The sequence below is a fragment of the Propithecus coquereli genome, unplaced genomic scaffold, assembly GCF_000956105.1.
Source record: "Propithecus coquereli isolate 6110/MARCELLA unplaced genomic scaffold, Pcoq_1.0 Scaffold63, whole genome shotgun sequence".
NCBI lineage: Eukaryota > Metazoa > Chordata > Mammalia > Primates > Indriidae > Propithecus > Propithecus coquereli.
The window spans coordinates 8362243-8376427 of NW_012152285.1; the positions used below are offsets into that span (position 1 = coordinate 8362243).

The window sequence follows — 14185 nt, forward strand, 5'->3', positions numbered from 1 at the left end:
AGAGGGCAGATTAAATAGACTCAGAGAGGAAAGAGATAAGAGACGGGGAAAGACGCTGGTTCAGGTTTGTTCTGAGTTACAGCCAACCTGTAACAGGGCTTAGTAAGTTATCTGAAAATTCTTACAATGAATTCCCCTTTGGGATGAAGCTAATCTGAGTTTCATTTCTATTTCTTGTGTATCAGAAAGTATTCAGACACGACAAGAGAAGCAAATCTTGTTGGCCATTGCCATTGCATTTGGGGCGTGGATGGTGGGTCTTCAAAGGAGGGAAGCCCCTTTACCTGGGAAATGTTGGGCTGGAAGGTGCTGTGCAAAGTCCTCGTTTCCACGTGCTCAGGGACCAGCCCCTGAGTCCTGAGGATGTAAAGGGCGAGCCGCTCTTCAGGGGCCCCGAGGTGCTGGTGCAAGATTTTGTTGGCTTCTGGAATGGAAAGTGACAGTGAAGCAGGATGGGCATTTGGGAAAAGTTCAGCCAAACTGCCTGGAGGTATTTGAAGCCCCCTATCCCAGACTTTGCCAAAATGGACGGGCAGTGCCAATGTGCAAACTTTGACCGGTGAAGGAATAGTTGATAGAAGTAGCTCCTGACCAGGGGCCCTGCCCCACCTGGGCTCACATCCAATGTGTGGACTGCCAATAGCTAAGGGACCAGAACACACTGAAACGTGTAAGTGGGCACCTTCTGGATTGACTTCAGTGGCACAAGCTCCTGGCTAGCTCTGCTTCCCAGCCTCTCTTGTGGCTAGATGAGGCCACAGGCTCAGCTAGAGCATAATATGGGTGGAAGTGACACATGTATCATCTCTAGACCTGGCTCATAAGTCCCTCCTGGGAGGATCCTCCATACGCCTTTCTCTCCTGGATGCAGAAAAGAACGCAACCTTAGATGCCTGCACTGAAGAATGGCAGAGCTAGAAGATGGGAGGGCCCTGCACTCGGAAGGCGGGCCACCCACCTATAAGAACACCTATTTTGAATCAATGAGAAATAAAATGCTTTTGTAATAAACTACTAGAATTTGGATGTTCAATTGTTACAGCAGCTAGCATCACTATGGCATTCTAAAAACACGGCCCCCAAATTCTCTGACACTTCTCCCATCAATAGGTGGGGTCTGTGGCATTTCCCTTTAAATCTGGAGACATATTCAAACACTAAAATCTGGAGAAAGGAAGCCGTGTGACTTCCCAGGCTAGACAGAAAAGGCCATGCAGCTCCTGCCTGGTTCTCTTGGGACACTCGGTCTGGGAAGCCACCCACCAGGTAAGGAGCCCAAATGTCCAGAGAGCGCTCTGCTGGAGAGGCCCATGGATATGCTCTTGTTGTCTGCTGAGCCGCCTGGGCTGTCCCCCCTCAGCAGAGCCTTCAGATGTCAGCACCCCCAGCTGCCATCTTACTGCAATCGCGTTAGCGACTTCAAGCGTGAACTGCTGAGCCCCTTCCTGACCCACAAAATTGTGAGCAAAACAAAATGGTTATTTTCAGTTGCTAAGTTTTGGGGTGATTTGTTATGTGACAAAAATAATCAGAAAAATTCCCATGACTTATACAATTTTGGGGGGCTAGCTACTTGATTATTTGGGGGTACCCTAAACCACTAGACCATGTTGCTTCCAGTTTATTTGCAATCATTTTGCAGGTCCACACATTAGCAGCATCAGCATTTCTTCATCTAATCATCCCTGATATTGACTAAGACTAAGTCCCCTTTAACATGGAAAGACAGAACATAGTTAATTACAAGGTCAAGGACCAAGTTGAGGATCAGGAAGCACCTTCCCTCCTGTGTGTCTTTGCTCAGCTTTCCCTGGGTATCCCACAGGGAGTCCAGCACCCTTGAAGGCCATCCCCACTACCACCCACTGGGTATCCCTGCCCCTGCAAAGCATGGCAGCACACCATAGCGCTTATGCTCCATGAAGCCTATTTCTGTTGCTGTCGTAGTGTGGCTAGCTGTTCATGTGTCAGTACGGGTCGTATTACAAATTACTGCTTGAGAAAGAATGAAGCCCCAAGCCTGAATGTGAACCCGATGGGAACTTAGTGGGCTGTTCAAATCCATATCCAGTGTCCCTCAGGCTTCTCGGAGAAGGGAATGATGGAATAAACTTGAAAGAGAAATTCTTGCCCCACTGTCTGAGCATTTTTGAGCTAATTGTGTATTACATGGAAATTAGTGAATTGTTAGAACTTTGTGTTCAAAGTTCAAGTGGCTAGGACTTAAAAAGGGCGAGTGACAAAAAGACAGGCAAGAGAATGTGTCCACTTTGACACTTGACAAGCCGGCAAAACTCTACTATAACGTGGCTGTTGTTACATAATGTCATTTGTGCAGAGTCTCATATGGTATAATGAGGGTCCTGGCTCTGTCTACCCCACTCCCCCAAACCCAGCAACATAAGTGGGTTATTACACTTTGTACCAGTCTGCAATTCACAGCAATGTGCTCACCAAATTCATCCAAACTGTAGTCTCGTTCTCCATATCTGATTCTATTTCCATCTTCGGAGAGGATGGGCTGTGGGAAGCCTTTGAATCTGGCTACATTTTGAAGCAACTGTGTTGGTCTCAACTGATCTCGCCAAGTATTGACTCCAGAACTGTGAATAAAATCACACACAGGTGCTGGAGTTACTGCAGGGCCCACAGGTTCTTCTTGGTTTCACACACACATACACATATACTTCTAGATGCTTCCGTGTAATAGGAGAAGGGAATGTGTTCTCCACTTTGGATTTTGCCTAGAAATCTATTTCTGAGGACTAAAATCCACGTTATTTTGGCCTTAGCCAATCTGTTATTTTTATTTATTTAGCCTTTGGTTTCCTCCGTAAAAATGAGGAGTTTAACTGAGATCCTTGTAATCATAATAGGAAAACTCATAAACCAGAAATTGCAAGTTACGTCTCATTAGATATTGTGGAAAGACGCAGTGTAGCAGGCAGAGGAAGAGGGATGTCACAAAATCCATCAATTGGGGGGAGGGGGAAGGAATCCCTGTTTCCCACGGGCAGGGAATTCCCGCCATCAAACCTTGCTGGCCCTCAGTCCTTGACATCCAGGAGAGGCTCAAAGAGGGGGCATAAGGGGACTGGTTCTCCGAGCTGTGACATATGCCACTTCCAAGGTGTGGCACTGCTCCAGCGGGCCCCATTTTACACAGAATGTGATGTGAATGTGGGCAACGCATAGTGGTCCTGATTCTCCCTATGACAATCCTATCGTTAAAAATGGTACTTAGCCCATTGAAAGGAGCAGTGGAAGAAAGACACCGAGGTAGAGCGCCAAAGCTGCCCCAGGTGTGACTGTCGGATGGAGCCAATGGCCTCCCTGATGGCCAGAGCAACTTACACGCAGTACTGCTCAGGGATGCCGCAGTGCGCCCCAAACCGGGAAAGGAATCGGTTCTCCAGGTCGATAATTGTTTCTCCCACTTTTTCGTCACGGGTGAAGGTGTCGTAATCATAGACAGAGATTTTCAGGTCTTTATCTTGAGGTAAGTAGCAGTTCAGTTCGTACATTCTAAATAAACAAATGCAAGGTTAGAAGCTCCATGAGCCGTCCCGGTATCTCACAAAAGCTGGGGCTCCGTACAAGCATTCCCAGGCACGGCCGTGGCTGTTGGAGGAGAACATCTGACGGGATAACCGGGTCAGTGGTGGTGTATGGAGACTCGATAAATAGCACATACCAGTAAGAAGAACAGTAAGAGAATATATGCTTGCTCAGCAGGAGATTACGGGCTTTAAAAACCTAGCTTCTAATCCCACCTCTGCTGCTTGCTAGCTGTGGGACTCGAGGCCAGTTACTTAACTTCTCTGTGCTCAGTTTTCTCGTCTGTAAAATGGTGATTATAATACCTGCCATCCAGTGTTGTTATAAGGTTTGAGTGAAGAAATGTTTAGAAAGCATTTGGCATGAGTGCGTTTCTCAAACCACAGTATAATAACAGTAATGCATTATTTTAATAACATCATTAACTTTATGATCATCGCGTGACTATTTACCTGGTCTCCTGAGCATCTATCTCCACCCGGCTGGGAGATTAGCAAAGCACAATCACCCTGGTTTACAGTCCCCTATCTGTGCCCCTACTATGTTCCCTCCCCTGTCCCAACAGGGACCACTATGCCATAGAACACCTTTGACTCACCGCGCAGGAGCACAGGGCAGGGGTGTGAGTGGAATTCACCATACGGTGTGATGTGCAGGGTGCCCAGAAGATTCCTCCCTCCTCCCAGACCCTTGCCATTGGCTTTGGTTCTTTAAGACTTTTCTATGGAGACAGCATTAAAATGCAAACCGTTCTGAGATAAAGATAAATAATCAAACAGTAGTCTTTGTGGTAGGTGAGGACTGTGATCCAGAGGGTGCTAAGTGCATGGCATAAGCTCCAGATGGGTGCTGGAGTCTGTATCTGCACCATCCACAGAGGTACTACTCCCAGAGAAGGTACTCAGTAAAGTTTGTTGATGGAAAAATTGCAAGAAGTCTCCTCCCTCCTCCCTGCACTCTGGTGTGTGGACTGGTTCCTGCCCGAAGAGCCAGGAATGTTGACCCACTTGAACAGAAGGGTGTGTGTCCATGGGGCTCTGGAGAAGAGCTCCCAAGCTATCTAGAGCAACTTCTCTAGACGGCGGCAGAGGCCTGCAGGAGGCAGGTAGCCACATGGGAAAAGGTGCTTGTATCATGAGCACACAGGAAGCACCGTAACCACACATGCCCCAGGATGTCACATTTCCAATACCAGATTCCAAGGGACAGGTAATATGTGTCCTCTGAGAAAAAGAATTCTTTGATCAAATAACATTGAGAATCACTTCTTTTGGAGTTCCTATAGACAAATTAAAAGCTCTGAGAAGTCCTGCAATTATAATCTTTTTTAACCCAAGTGTCTTGGTTTGACTAAGGAATACTGTTTTTTTTTTTCTTGGAACATCAAATTAATATCTTATAGAAGACACTGATTTCCTTTTTTTTTTTTTCTTTTGAATGTGACCTGGAGAATGCCATGATGCGACAGGAATGTGCTGAGTGATGGCCAAGCACATAGGAAAGGTTGCCTTTTCCTGAATTCCTGTCCCAGAGTCCCCAGGAATCTCTGCTAAGAAAGCCACCCCCTAAGACAGAGGCCGTGGCCCTGAGCTGGCTGAGGGGAAGTCTCCACACCCGCCAGGCGGCCATTGGCTGAGCAGCGCCTGACAGCATCACTTCCTTCCAGGGTGGCTCCAAGCAAGACATTTCCTGCCACTTAATTAAGCTTGAGCTTGGCTCCTCTGAGACGAGCAATTCAGACAGGGCCGCCTTTCTGCCTTCAAAGCTGGCTCTCCCTGCCTCCCCGTCTCCCTTACGGCAGCCCTCCTTCCTGCCCTGCGTGCCTTTTCCTGTCTAGACCCCAGGGCTGGATCAGTGGAAGAAAAGGAAAATGATCACATTGCTGTGCCAGAGGATTACTTCCACTCCCCGGCCTCGGCACGCGGCTGGGGGCGCACAGCACAGGGGGGAGCGAGCGCACGCGGGTGTGCATGCGTGCGCTCCCAGGGCTGAGTGTGCGGTCTTGTGTGCATGTGTTTGTTACCAGGTGTGTGCGGACTTGAGAGACTGTGAGTGATGAACGTGCGTGCGTGTGAGACACACGAGAGAGCGAATGCAGTGGGTAAGGGCACAACCCAACAAACGTGAGTAGACAGGAAGTGCACGGGCAAGATAACAAAGCCAGAAATAAAAACACAGGCCACACAGCAGACAACAGCACAATATTCTCAGCAAGGTTCTGGGGAAATTACACCATTTTCACAAACGTCGTGAACAAAGAACATTTCTCTACAGGTGACGGCTTTGCCACCAATACGAAACATCACCAAGGGGGTTGGAAAAGCATGGGGCTTGGAATCAGGAATTCCTACCTAAATCCTGGCTCTGTCACTTAGCACCTCTGTCCGCAGAGCTCTGGGAGCCCTGTTTCCCTTCCCTGTTGAGTTGGGCTGCCGATCTCTGCCCTGCCCTGACGTGGAGATGAAAGTCAGGCCATGGCAGCAGCAGAGAGTGCAGCATTGAGCCACACAGACTGGGGCCAGGTGGCCTGGGTTTGGGTCCTCACCTTTAGCACAGGGGTACATCAGGCACTGATTCTTTCTGTGCCTCAGTTTCCTCTGTTGTAAAGTAGGGATAAAAATAGAGATTTTTGAGATGTTTTGCATAAACAGCTCAGCTCAATGCCTGCACACAGTAAGTGCTCAGCAAACATTAGCTATTATTAAATGTGGAAACTGTTTATTGCTGGAAAATGCCGGTCCTGTTTAGAGATCATGTGGATTTGGTCACTTGAGATGGTTCTGATGAGATAAATATCACAGTCCAAGTCCCGAGTCATAACGACGAAGAAAATGATGCCATCTGAAGGATCTCTGGCAACAGAAGACAGGTGGAGTGGGACATTTTGGTCCTATCACTTTCTGCCGCCTCCTTCATTTTGGTAATGGCGTCAATGGTGCATTCACCGGGTCAAAATGGTGGAATTAAACATCCCAGAAAACAGACCCCAAACTGGATCAGGACGTGGGAGCAGCATGTCACTGCAGGGAAGTCACTCCCCTGGTCCTTGTTGTGTAGAACCCACAGCTTATCAGACTCCTATGCCGGTACTAACGCTGTCCGTCTACCTGCCAAAGTCACAGAGCAAATCTCTCCTCAGAGAAGCCCTTCTCGTCGCTTACTTTTATCACGGCATTTTTCACTTCCACGAAATCCTTTTATTTGTGCATTTACCTGCTTATCACCTGCTCCTCTGACTAGCATGTTTGTTTAGATCATGACCATGGTGTCAGAGCCTAGACCAGGGATGGGCACACATGACATCCTTCGTGCATGTTCCATGAGGAGATGGATGACAAAAGAACATTTACAAATGTACATCACCTGCCAAAGACTGGGTTGAGAGTGTTGGGAATGTAGTGGTCTCGGTCTTCAATGACTTTCTTGCCCAGTGTTATCTTTATGTAAGGGTCACACTGCGAGGACGAAACAGACAGGTGTTACATCGCCGCGGGGTGCAAGTAGAAGTCAAGTTCTGGGACAGACTCCACTTCCCTCCACACCTGCTCCCAGCTGATGACAAGGCAGCCACTGTGGCACCCGTGAGCCTAGGACGAGGCCAGAGCAACACTCCCCTTTCGGTGGCACGAAGCCAGTAGTGTGGGTGCAGGGGAGCCGGGCTCTGCTCACGCCTGCTGGTGTGACTGGAGTGAATCTTGTCCCAGCTCACACCTGTAAGATGAGAAGGATGAACCAGAGGACTTTAAGCCCCTACAAGCTCTTAGATAAATCCCCATCAGGACAATCCTCCCGAATACATTGTTTGGATAGATATCTTTCCCCCAGTGAGATAACAGACGCCCAGAAAGAAAGAACATGACAATTACTGAGGCTGATGACTATAATTATCTTGCTACAGGAGAAGGCCCCACACCCAAACTCTTACCAGGCCATTGTTGTCCTGGGGCTGGAGCTCTAAGCCTTGAACAATGTAAATCCTAACCGTGCATTCCTGTGGGACGCTGTCAGGTAATTCCCGAAACTGCCTGGGAGGGGCTGGCACGCTGGGGTCATCCGACAGGGGGTAGATGCGGAAGGAGCCCTAAGAGAGAGACACAGGTGGATTTACAGGGCCTGGGTGCCCCGGGCAGGGGGCTTCTGGGCAGTGCCCTCCTCCATCAGGGGGGTGGAACTGGGTGATGGAGCCGCTGCCCTTTGTGGAGGAGACAACGTATGCCACACACACTTTGTGTATTTGCAGTAGGGAAAGTGGAGTGATTATAAGGTAATTATTTGAGAGCCCACAGGGGAGAAGAGAGAGCCAGGCAGAAGCAAGGGCGCCAGACCAGAGCCCGGGAGAGGGGCGGGGGTGCTGCGGGCCGTGCTCTGGAGAGGTGGTGGTAAGGAGGGAGATGCCGCACACTTCGCAGAGAGGAATAACAGTAAATATTCTTCAACCCAATGAGGCAGCAAGGCTGAGTTCCCTTTTCCTGCATCAGCCCTGCGCACACCTCCCCCTCCCACGCAAACTCCTGTTCATCTTCAGGTCTCAGCTGAAAGGGGCCAATTCTTTCAGGAAACCTCCCCGACTGCCCCTGGGTGGGGTGTGTCCCCTGAGTGTCTCTGTCCCTGCACTCGGCCCCGACCTCCAGGGTGAAATGGGCTATTTATTGCCTATGTCCTTTACTGGACTGTGAGCTTCCTGAGGGAGGCATTCGGTCTCGTTCGTCCCTCTATCTCCAGGGCCCAGTCCAGGGCTGGGCCTCTAGCAGGGGCACAGGAAATGTGTTTTGAGGAATCAGCCAGCAGGCCCTGGAGAGGCCATCTATTTTGTCTTGAAACCAGCTTAGGTACAGAAAGCACTGAAGCTGGTTATTCAGAACGCGTGAATCTTAGCTCCAGCTGTCTTCATTCATTAGCAGCGTGAAACAAGCACCTACTATGTGCCAGGTGTTGGGACCCCAAAACTGAGCTTAAGGAAACCAGTGTGGCACGGGGATGTCCACTAGGGCTGACTCTCCTGCCGACTTTGATTACTCGGTGGGACATGAGAAGCCCTGGAGACCACCAGGAAGGCACCATCATCTGGTCCATTAACAATGTCTGCTATTGGCAAAGGATTAAGAAGTGGCAGCACAGCTGTCCTGGCTTTGCCAAGTGCGGTTGCAGGGAGAGGCGATCACAACAGCAGACACTGACAATGAGAGAGGAGCTTCCCTGAACACAGACCTGTGGGAGCCCAGAGTGGAAGTGAGTCACACTGCCCGAGGCAATCAGGGAACACTTGACAAAGAATGTGACATTTGAGCTGACATTTGGCGCTTAAAGGAATGAGTAGGGCTTCGTCAGACCACAAAGAGGGAAGGGAGTGCTTCCAGGGAGGGAAGAAGAGTCTGTCCCAGGGCTCCAAGCAGTGAGAGGACAAGGTGTGTTCCGGGCTGGGGACAGGCTCTCCCCAGCTGGAGGGTGGGGTGCATGAGGGAGGGGGACGAGGGGACACGTAGCTTGTGAAAGGCAGGCTCTGCCTTAGGAAGGAGTTGAGACTTGATCCTGTGGAAACCCAAACAATGTCTTTAAGCCATCAAAAAATAGGATCAGATTTGGTTTCGTGGAGGCTGGACTGCAGTGGAACAAGAAAGGTGGCAAGGATGGCCAATTGGGAAGTTGTCGCAATGATTCTGCCATGGGATGGGGAGGAGGAGCTAGATCTTGGACAGAGTGAATCTACAGGACTCAGGACTGGTGGGCAGGAGCCGGGAGGAAGGAAGAGAGACTGAAAATGGCCTTGAGTGTCCTGGCTCCCCTATCGCCCTTGTTGGTGGCACCTTCCAGCACCCTTCAGAGGCTGGAGGACATGTCCCTGCCCCAGAAGTTGGTTGTCCTTTATCTCAGGTCTATAAAGAAATTAAAGGTAGATTTTAAACAGGGCAACACAAACATTTTCCTCACCTTAAACTCTCCTGCCACAGAAGGATCTTCATTCTCGTCTGATTTGCCTCGGAACAACTTGAAAGTATCTGAGAAGTCCGTCAGGCCCTCAAATTCTGTTACATCCTCTAGTTCACAATCATATATCTGAAAACCATCAACAGATTCTTAATTTTTTATTAAAATGCAGATAGAGCTTAGAATCCAAAGGACCCACAATGCCAAGGGGCGTGAGGATGCGGACGGAGCAGCTGGAACTCCAACTGCTGGCGAGAGCGAGAACGACACAACCACTTTGGAAAACGCCTGGCGGTTTCTTGGGGAGTTAGAGAGTCACCTATCCGGTGATCCAGAAATCGCCTAGGTATTTACCGAAGAGAAATGAAAACATGTCCACATGGTGCAAGGATATTCACAGCAGCTTCAGGGTCAGGAGAAGGAGTGCACAAACTCTGGTACATCCACACGAGGAATCCTACTCAGCAGTAAGAAAAGACAAACTACAGATGCGCATAACCACGTGGTGAATCTCAAAGCTGCAACGTGGGGCCAGAGTCCAGACACACGGAATATATCCCAGACTAGTCCGCTTATGTGAAGCTTAAAAACAGACAAAATCAATCTATGGTGACAGAAGTCAGAGCAGCTGCTCCTGGGAGCGATCAGGATTGTGGGGAATTGATGGGAAAGAGACACAGGGAAGCTTTCTCTGGTGAGGGGGATATTCTTGGTCTTGTTTTCGGTGGTGGTGCACACAGGTGCAGACAACAGTCGAAACTCACTGAACGGATCACTTTATTGTATGTAAATTATTCCTCAGTGAGAAGGCTAGAAGAAGGGGAGGGGAGGAAGGATGAGGAGGAGGGAAGGAGAGAAGGAAGGAAGGAAAGAAGGAAGGAAGGCAGGAAGGAGAGGAGGAGGTAAGGAGGGAAAGAAGGCGGGAGGGAGGGAGGGAGGGAGAATGGAGTGTGAAACTGATCCCCCAGCCCAGTTTGATCATATTGCTAAATTAGTGGTTCTTTACATGCTAGTGTTTCTCAAGCTGCACCGAGAGGTTATGACAATCACATGAAGGGATGTGGCTTTTTCCACTTTCATGGGGAAAATCATTTTAGTGACTAGTTATTTCTCAACTTAAAGTTTGTTCCTCATATACATTGTTCTGAAAACTTTAGCGTTTGCTTCTACGTGAGTACATCACAGGCTGAAAAATTGAATGAAGAATTGGAAAACTCGAAACATTCACAGCAATATCAAAGACGGCCAGCCCTGCCTAGCTCAATACCTGGCTTCCTCCTGGACACACGTTCCCACGGTTGTGACTTTATGCTGTACACATGTGACAGAATCAACTTTTCAGCTAGTGAAACCAATCCCTGTTCAGAGGACACAGTGAAGCATGTTGACATCCTGTGTTGTTCTGCAAAGAGCACTATGCCTTCTGGGTTTCCCTGAGTCAAACAGGATCATTGTGGGACTAATTAGTGTGGTGCCAACCCATTCCCAACCCTCTGCCAGATGCCTCCAAGCCCCAGAGTGGCAGTCACGTAACCATGACTCAATAGCTGTCCTCTAGTCCCTGGAATCTTGACAAAGCCAAACCGTGCAAAAGGGCTCTCCGGGAGGTTGGAGGTTCTCTTGGCCCTTCCCATTAGCACCCACCAAGGGACCTCTCAGTGGCCATCTTAGCTCTGCATGCGGCCAGTTTTAATGGATGTTCATTCCCCGCCCACAGCAACATACGTCCACGTACCTTGAGCTTGGAATAGCCTTTCTGAATATATTGTCCACATTTCTCATGTTCCCCTAAGGAAGCATAAAATTTACTCCACCAGTCCACGACCTCTTCTTCCTAAAGACATGTCAAAATGGAAAAATCTTTAGTGATGACCTGGATTTCCAATCTGTGCGGGAAAACTCATGTGTAATAGGTAAGAAGAAATAGGCACTTCTGGAACTGTTGTAGGTGAAATGACACTTTTGTTTACATGCATGGTGGACAAAGCAGTCACAATTCTGCTCAGAAGCTGGGGGTGAAATGACCATTCTTGGCCGAAGACACGTTTGGCTTTAATATCCATAGCTATGCTAGACAAATTTCTTATATCCTATAGACACAATTAAGTTTTTCTGTTTTTATCCTGTTGACTTGATATATACATATAAATTTAAAGAATATATGTTCAATATATGTTTTCTACTATCTAATTTTCTTCACCCTTTTAGCCAGTAATGCATTGTAACACAACACTCACTAAGCTAAGAGTTGGAAAAACTGGTTCTAATTCTAGTTCCCTCCTCTATGTTATAAGCCTACACTTATGTTACAAACCTTAGCAGCTTAGGCAAATTGTTTACCATCTCTGAGCATCAATTTCTTCCTCCATGAAATGAAATAATAACACTACCTGCCTCCATCTACCTAAGAGGGTTGTTCTGGAAATCCAATAAGTTCATTAGGTGAAAGAGCTTTGAAAACTACAAAATGTGAAATGGCAGTTGGGAGGCATTATGGCTCATTTAGACCAGTGGCTGCCCTTGGGGGTTCTGATTCAGTCAGTCCAGGGTGAGACCTGGGTGTCCAATATGCTGTCATAAGTTCAGGTGACTCTGACGTATAGCCAGTGTTGAGGACCTCTGGTTTTGGTGGATGGTTCTTGGATGGGCAGAAGGCACAGCATATCAGAGTCACTTGAGGAACATTTTCGAACTGCAGAAGGCCTCCTACTCAGACTTATAACAAGAATAGACTCTCATCAGCCCCAACCATTGCTTCTTTTCCTCTCCCTTGGAAGTAGTGATATCGCCAAAAACACAGAATGTCACCTGTAGTATAGCTTCCTATTCAGTCTTTGGGGAAAGGAAGAACAGACAAGAAAGGCTATTTCTTGTTTGTGTTATATATACATGCATTTGCGTGTGTGTTACACAGAGCTACACAGATTTACTTCCCCTTTATGGGTCAGTAATCCACCCCTGGATTTAGAAAAATTTTATTTACATATCAATCATAGGCATAAAGTACATAAATCTTCTTCTTTTTTTTTTTTTAAGACAGGGTCTTGCTCTGTCACCCAGGCTGGAGTGCAGTGGTCTGAGTATAGCTCACTGTAACCTCAAATTCCTGGGCTCAAGCAATCCTCCCACCTCAGTCTCCTGAGTAGCTTGTACGATAGGCATATGCCACCACATCTGGCTAACTTCTTTTTTATTTTTTGGAGAGACAGAGTCTCACTGTGTTGCCCAGGCTGGTCTTGAACTCCTGGCCCCAAGTGATCCTCCCTCCTCAGCCTCCCAAAGTGCTCAGATTACTAGCTTGAGCCACTGTGAGAGGCTTATGCATCTTAAATGTAGCAAAATGAGTACAACGGTTACCTTTTCTGTCAGCTGCTCACCCACGTGTAGGGTCAGGAGAGGGCAAACCACATAACAGGTCACACGGGTATGGAGACCCCATGAACATTAGGTTTAAAGAGAAAGAGAGAAGGAGAAATTATTTCTCATACATGCTTTATATTATCGACATTTCGATGGATTATTTAAATTATTCTAGTCAAAATGACCTCATAACTGAACACACTTTATTGGTTTCTGCTCTGCAAATATGCAAAAGGATTACACACAGTATTGAAATGAAAGGCTTGGAGGTGGCCACCCCATCTCACGTTTCCAACAGAATCAGACATGTCCCAGTCTGCTCACACAGGGGTCGCATGGAGGGAGGTGGGGGCTGCCCGTTTCCCTGCCCCAGACCTTTCATTCCATTCATCTCCTAAAGTATTTCCCCAACTTGGCCCAATTCTCCTCCCTTCAAAAACTGCTCTGTCACCAGATGTGTCTGGCTGCAACCTCATCATGCAGGTCCCTGTGCCTATGTCACAGCACCAAATAAGTGCTCATTCATCAAAATTACTCTAATATGAGGATGTCGAGTTTTTCACTTCCATTTGAATTTTTGCACGGAAAATCCACTCTGACCTCGGGGCACAACCAGGAGCTGAGAAAATGAAGAGCTGGGACGGGGATCTCGAGTGAGGTCCTGGTGCCTGCTGGGACGTCAGCCAAGCTTATCCTCAGCGGCAGCTTAACAAAAGGCTGCCTAGATCCCCTTTCTGAAATCCTAACTTCAAGTTCATTTCTAATGGGCACTTCTCACAGCTGCTACGTATTTTCCAAATTTGATTTTCATTCAGCACAACAGAATTGCCAAGAGAGGCAGAGAGACAGACAGGTACATCAATTTTTTCTATTAGACACATATCAAAGTGATTAAGGGTTAAATTATCACAGCCAAATTGAGATTTTGGAGAGAGGGATTTTATTCTAAAAGTACTCTAACATTTCTCGATGGTTCCTGAGTTCGGGTTTTTAGAGTCTGTTTATTCACATTTATTTGCAGCTATTCAAAATTGCTTTGAAAAAGAGTTCATGATTTAGAAAGCATTATTTAAGACAAGTTGCTGATTGTGAAATTTAGGATTAGTATGAGAGGATTTATTCGTGCCTACTCGCTCATTAGCTCATGTGGAGAAGTAACGGAAGCCACCAACGTGACTTGCTTTATTACATCTAATAATGAACTTGCAGTGGGAATCAAATCATTCAATGGCACAGAAGATTCTTCCCTTAGGCTCAAAACAATCATATGTGTTTAAAGATCACCTTTCACTCCAAAATCTACTCATAGAAAGAATCTGAAAGAAGAATTCAAGTCTTTAGA

At 47.5% G+C, this 14185-nt stretch overlaps 1 protein-coding gene across 2 annotated transcripts in view; it reads right to left on the reverse strand.

Annotated features, from left to right (window-relative positions):
- Positions 1-14185, reverse strand: part of MYOF (myoferlin) — a 149570-nt gene that overhangs the window by 14624 nt on the left and 120761 nt on the right. For both annotated transcript variants that reach the window (XM_012659733.1, XM_012659732.1), the window contains 8 exons: positions 12841-12852; positions 11219-11317; positions 9487-9612; positions 7484-7639; positions 6922-7013; positions 3355-3525; positions 2455-2603; positions 285-424 (listed from right to left, as the gene is read on the reverse strand). In XM_012659733.1, coding sequence (XP_012515187.1) covers positions 285-424; positions 2455-2603; positions 3355-3525; positions 6922-7013; positions 7484-7639; positions 9487-9612; positions 11219-11317; positions 12841-12852 — 945 coding nt within the window. The remainder of the gene's footprint in view (positions 1-284; positions 425-2454; positions 2604-3354; positions 3526-6921; positions 7014-7483; positions 7640-9486; positions 9613-11218; positions 11318-12840; positions 12853-14185) is intronic.